General features: G+C 50.5%; 1 protein-coding gene across 2 annotated transcripts in view; it reads left to right on the top strand.

Moving 5' to 3' along the window:
• Positions 1-307: 307 nt before the first annotated feature.
• Positions 308-6,000, top strand: part of LOC144684661 (protein phosphatase PTC7 homolog) — a 140,349-nt gene continuing 134,656 nt past the window's right edge. For both annotated transcript variants that reach the window (XM_078548739.1, XM_078548738.1), the window contains exon 1: positions 308-602. In XM_078548739.1, the coding sequence (XP_078404865.1) occupies positions 392-602 (211 nt within the window). In that variant the 5' untranslated portion in view covers positions 308-391. The remainder of the gene's footprint in view (positions 603-6,000) is intronic.

Here is a 6,000-nt window from a genome sequence, read left to right as displayed (position 1 = left end):
CTCACAATAATTTTGAATCAAGTTGACAGTTATGGAATTTTCAGTTTAAGATTTCCCAGAAACTCCTTTTGTAAGAATGTCCCGCCTTCTGTCGCGCCTATTGGTCAGTGGCTGCACTGATCACTGCTCTGATTTGTTAGGAGGTCACACCACCCCGCGACCTGATTGGCTGATGTTGCTGTTAATAACAGGCGCTCCCATTGTGAGTCATGCCGGGAGTCCTGCCCCTCCAGAGGCTTTGATTGGTCAGTTTATTCCTGCCGCGGATCCTGAATGGCTGCAGGGTCTGTCAATCAGAGCGGCAGTGGGCGGAGCTGGGATGTGAGCGGTTCTCCTCTACCGGAGTGTCCGGAATCTGACCACGAGCTTGGTCACTTGTTCGCCCCGGACCATGCAGTCCGTGCTGGCCTGTGGCCGGCTGGTGGCTCGAGCTTTGCTGGGAGGCGGCCTCAGGCAATCGGAAAGGCGGGAATACCGGCTCATTACAGTCAGCTGCGGTTTCGGCAAGGATCTCCGCAAGGGCAGCGGCACCGGCGCCAAGGGCAGCGGTTACGGGGACGACGCCTGCTTCGTGGCCACTCACCGGCTGGCCGATGTGCTGGGTAAGGGCCATGGGTGGACAGCGCGACCCCAGGGAACCGCACCACACCCGCCCCCGGCTCCTGGCCGTTGGCTGCTAACCCCCCCCCCCCCCCCGCCCCCTCCCCCGCAGCCACTGCCCCCCCTGCCCGTTGGCCGCCCCCCTGCCCATTGGCTGGCCCCCTGCCCGTTGGCTGCCCGCCTCCCCCTGGCCCCTGCCTGTTGGCTGCCCACCCACTGCCAGCCCCTGCCTGTTGGCTGCCCACCCACTGCCAGCCCCTGCCTGTTGGCTGCCCACCCACTGCCAGCCCCTGCCTGTTGGCTGCCCACCCACTGCCAGCCCCTGCCTGTTGGCTGCCAGCCCCTGCCCGTTGGCCGCCCACCCACTGCCAGCCCCTGCCCGTTGGCCGCCCACCCACTGCCAGCCCCTGCCTGTTGGCCGCCCACCCACTGCCAGCCCCTGCCCGTTGGCTGCCCACCCACTGCCAGCCCCTGCCCGTTGGCTGCCCACCCACTGCCAGCCCCTGCCCGTCGGCCGCCCGCCCCCCTGCCCGTCGGCCGCCCGCCCCCCTGCCCGTCGGCCGCCCGCCCCCCTGCCCGTCGGCCGCCCGCCCCCCTGCCCGTCGGCCGCCCGCCCCCCTGCCCGTCGGCCGCCCGCCCCCCTGCCCGTCGGCCGCCTGCCCGTTGGCCGCCCGCCCCCCTGCCCGTTGGCCCCCTGCCCGTTGGCCGCCCGCCCCCCTGCCCGTTGGCCCCCCGCCCCCCTGCCCGTTGGCCCCCCGCCCCCCTGCCCGTTGGCCCCCCGCCCCCCTTCCCGTTGGCCCCCCGCCGCCCCCCCCCCCTGTGTTCTGACCCAGCCTGTGAGGCTGTTTCAGTGTTGCAGTTGTCTGGTCTGTTGAACTGTCTGTATAGTTAATGGTTTTATTCTAATGATTGGGTGAAGGAAAGGAGATTTATATTGTGATATTCAGTTACATTAAAAAATTGTCGGGCACACTTGATCTAAAAGATTCAAGTCCTTGCCCAGAGATATTGGCAGGTGCACAAGAAAAGGAAATTTGCATTTAATATCACCGTTTCACTATCCTGGGGGTGCTTCATTGGTACTGGAATTGCTTTTGTAAAAGTTGAAAATGTGACAGCTAGTTTTGTGCACATGCTATTACTGTGATTCTAACTCTTGAGCCAGGAAATAGCAGCAGTAGGAAGGTTATAGTAGGCAGTCTATAATACAGGAGAGTGTTGTGTACACACTCGTGCATGTCTGTACTGTGTCTGAGGAAAAATGTCATATATTCTGGCTCTGCTTCCATTTATTCTGGAGAAACGAGGATTAATATTCCCAAAATACATGCAGTGAATATAACAAGGCTCCTCCGTTCTTTTGTCTTGACACATGAACCTGACTTGCTATTTTGAGAAATTTTGTATTCACAGTGAGTGATATTGGTGCTGAAAATCTTTCCTGTTTCATGCACTTAGTGTTAGCATCTATCACTTCAGGTATGGGAAGACTTAGGATCTTTTAATTGGAACAAAGGATTAAGAGGAGACCTGATAAAGATGCTCAAAAAGTGATGAATTTTAGTAAAAGGTAAATTCAGACAAATTATTTTGTAGTTGAATCAATACTTAAAAGGGCATAGGTTTAAGATCTTGTTTACTTGATCATCTTTGCCTCAAAGGATGAACATGCTCTTCATCTGGGATGTTTGGGGTTCATCTGGGGTTCCAGTGGGTTCGTAGGTGATTGGTAAAACCAACCAGTACCCGTGAAATTCTGCCAATAGGACAGGATACTACAGACGCTGGAGTTTTGGACGAGCTGCTGGCTTGGGATTTCCTCTGCTTGCATTTTCTCTCTGTTTCTGTTATGTACTTGCTTTCGAAGGAGGTCATACCATTTTCAGTTTGGTTGTACCAGGTGCAGCGATCCAGGGCAAGCTTCCCAGGCTCAAAGTCAATGTCATAACTCTTAGATGAAGCCTTCATAGTGTCCTTGGAGCATTTGGAAAGCGAGTGTCAGGCTACATGACTAGCCCAACTTGGTTGTGACTGTCTCAATATGGTGTGGGTGCTTAGCATGCCAGCTCAGGTGAGCACCTCAGTGTCTGGTATTTTGTCCTGCCATCTGATCTTCAGAAGCTTTTGAAGGCAACTCAAGTGAAAGTGGTTGTTCCTTGGCATGACACTGGTACATAGTCCAAGTCTCACAGGCGTAGAGGAGAATGGACAGGGTTATTGCTCAACAGACTTCCAGTTTTTTAGGCAGATTTATCCCTGTTCCTAGGCTAATGTTCAAAGTCTGCTGCAGGCTACACTTGCTTTGACAATGCTTGCACGTCTCATCGACAATATAGAGAGCTCGAGAGAGTGTGCTGCTGCAATAACTCAACTAATCTGCTGCTGACAGATTCTGATCATGGACTGAAAGCTTGGGCTCGGGGTAATGCTTTCCTGGAGCAGGCTGGGACATACTTCAATTGAAGATAATCAACAAAAGAAAAGGCAAAGTCAGAATTTATTTTGCAAAGGGCGTTAGGACACCTAATTTCCTATCAAGTGTAATCCAAAATAGCTTTTAAAAAGAAAGTGGATAAATATTTGAAGAATTTAAACAGGTAAAGAGGCAGGGTGGAAGAATGGAACTATGATTGGCTCTTTCTGAGAGTTGGCACTGGAGCATTGGCCCGAATGGAGAGATTCCATATAAGATGCATTGCATGGGTTAGATACTAGATATGATTTATCATAGACTAACTCCATTTGCCCTGCCATTGGCGAACATGCCCCATGCTCTGGAATTCGCTTGCCAAACCCCTCTGCCTCATTAATTCCCTCTTCTCCTTGAAGAAGCTCCTTAAAGCTCTCCTCTTTGACCAAGTTTTTGATTGCCCCTCTTAATATTGCCTTTGGCTGAGTGCCCAATTTTGACAAATGCTCTAAAATGCCTTGGGATGTTTTTCTCAGTAAAAGGGCCTATAAGTTACAGATACAGGGTGAAGTTGCCTCTACTGTACCTTCAGCTCAAAGTGACTCCAAGCGCATTAGTGGCATTTTCCATGACTTATGCCTTCATTTGAAAACGATTTGCTTAGTTTTGCTGACTTTGCCTGTCAAATGGGTTTTCTTTTGTTTGTTCGTGGGATGTGAGCATTGCTGACAAGGTCAGCGTTTATTGTCCTTGAGAAGGTGGTGGTGAGCCACCATCTAGAACCGTTGCAGTCCATGTGATGTAGATACACCCACAGTGCTGTTAGGAAGGAAGTTTCACATTTTTGACCCAGTGACTGAAGGAACAGCGATACAGTTCCAAGGCTAGGATGCCGTGTGGCTTGGAGAGGAACTTGCAGGTGGTGATGTTCCCATGTGCCTGGTGCTCTTGTCCTTCTAGGTGGCAGAGGTTGCGGGTTTGAAAGGTGCTGTTGAAGAAGCCTTTGTGAGTTTCTGCAGTGTATCTTGTAGATGGTACACACTGCTGCCACTGTGCGTCGGTGGTGGAGGGAGTAAAGATTTAAGGTGGTGGCTAGGGTGCCAATCAAGCAGGCTGCTTTGTCCTGGATAAGCTTCTTGAGCATTGATGGAGCTGCACTCATCCAGGCAAGTGGAGAGCATTCCATCACGCTCCTGACTTGTGACTTGACAGGCTCTGGAGAATCGGGAGGTGAGTTACTCATCACAGGATTCCCAGTCTCTCACCTGCTTTTGTAGCCACAATATTTATATGGCTAGTCCATAGGAACATAGGTCCAGTTCAGTTTCTGATCAGTGGTAACCATAGGGACCTTGATCGTGGGAGATTCAGTGAATGTCATGCTGATGAGCATCAAGGGTTAGATTCTACCTTGTTGGAGATGGTCATTGCCTGGCACTTGTCTGGTGCAGATGTTACTTGCCACTTATTAGCCAGAGCCTGAATGTTGTCTAGGTGTTGCTGCATATTGACACAGATTGCTTTAGTATCTGGGGAATTGTGAATGTTACTGAATACTGAGCAATCATCAGCGAACATCCCCACTTCTAACCTTATGATGGAGGGAAGGTCATTGATGAAGTAGCTGAAGACAGTTGGGACAGGACACTACCCTGAGGAACTCTTTCACTGATGCCCTGGGACTGAGATGATTGACCTCCAATAACCACAACCATCTTCCTTTCTGCTAGGTATGACTCCAACCAGCTGAGAATTTTCCCCCGATTCCTGTTGACTTCAGTTTTGCTGGGGCTCCTTGATGCCACACTTGGTCAAATGCTGCCTTGCTGTCAAGGGCAGTCACCTCTGGAATTCAGCTCTTTTGACCATTTTGGACCAAAGTGGTAATGAGGTCAGGAGCTGTGTGGCTCGTATGGAGCCCAAACTGAATAGGTTATTGATGGGTAAATGCCGCCTGATAGCACTGTCGATGACACCGTCCATCATTTGCTGCTGATCGAGAGTATACTGATGGGGTGATAATTGGCTGGGTTGAATTTTGTCCTGCTGTTTGTGGGCAGGACATACTCGGGCAATTTTCCACTCTGTTGGGTGGATGTCAGTGTTGTAGCTGTACTGGAACAGCTCTCTAGATACACAGCTAGCTCTGGAGCACAGGTTTTCAGTACCATTTCAAGGATATTGTCAGGTCCCATGGCCTTGTAGGATTCAGTGCCTGCAACTGTTTCTTGATATCACGTGAAGTGAGTTGAATTGGCTGGGGATTTCTGGAGGAGGCTGAGATCATCTGCTTGGCACTTCTGATTGGAGATGGTTGCAAATGCTTCAGCCATGTCATGTGATGGAAGGTATTCTTAATGTGAAGACAGGACTTCATCTTCGCAAGGACTGTGCGGTGGTCATTCCTCCCAATAATGTCATGGACAGATAAAAATTGGAGCAGGTAGATTGGTGAGACAAGGTCAAATAGTTTGTTCTCTCTTGTTGATGACTCCTAGGTCCACTGCCTTCTACCACTGGGCTGCCACTTTGGATGAGTCTATCCTGCTGGTGAGACTGGTGATGGAGTCTGGGACATTGGCCTAGGGTATTACTATGTCAGGCTGTTGCTTGACTGGCCTATGGGACAGCTGTTGCAATTTTGGTACAAGTCCCTGGTTGTTAGTGGGGAGGACTATGCAAGGCCAACTGGGCAGGATTGTCTTTGTTGTTTTTGGTGCCAGGTTGATGCTGGCTGGTTGTCCAATTTTATTTTTCTTTGACTTTTCTGTACTGGTTTGACACAACTTGCTTGCTAGGCCATTGCAGAGAGCAGTTAAGAGTCAACCACATGTAGACTAGACTGGGTAAGTATGGTAGATTTCCTTCCCTAAAGGACATAAGTGAGCCAGTTGGGTTTGTAACAACAATCTGTCATTTTATGGTCACCATTACGGAGACTGATTTTTTATAAAGATTTAAGTTTCATCAACTACTGTACTGGATTTGAA

The sequence above is a fragment of the Cetorhinus maximus genome, chromosome 9, assembly GCF_964194155.1.
Source record: "Cetorhinus maximus chromosome 9, sCetMax3.hap1.1, whole genome shotgun sequence".
Classification (NCBI taxonomy): Eukaryota; Metazoa; Chordata; class Chondrichthyes; order Lamniformes; family Cetorhinidae; genus Cetorhinus; species Cetorhinus maximus.
This window is presented reverse-complemented; position numbering and strand designations above follow the sequence as displayed.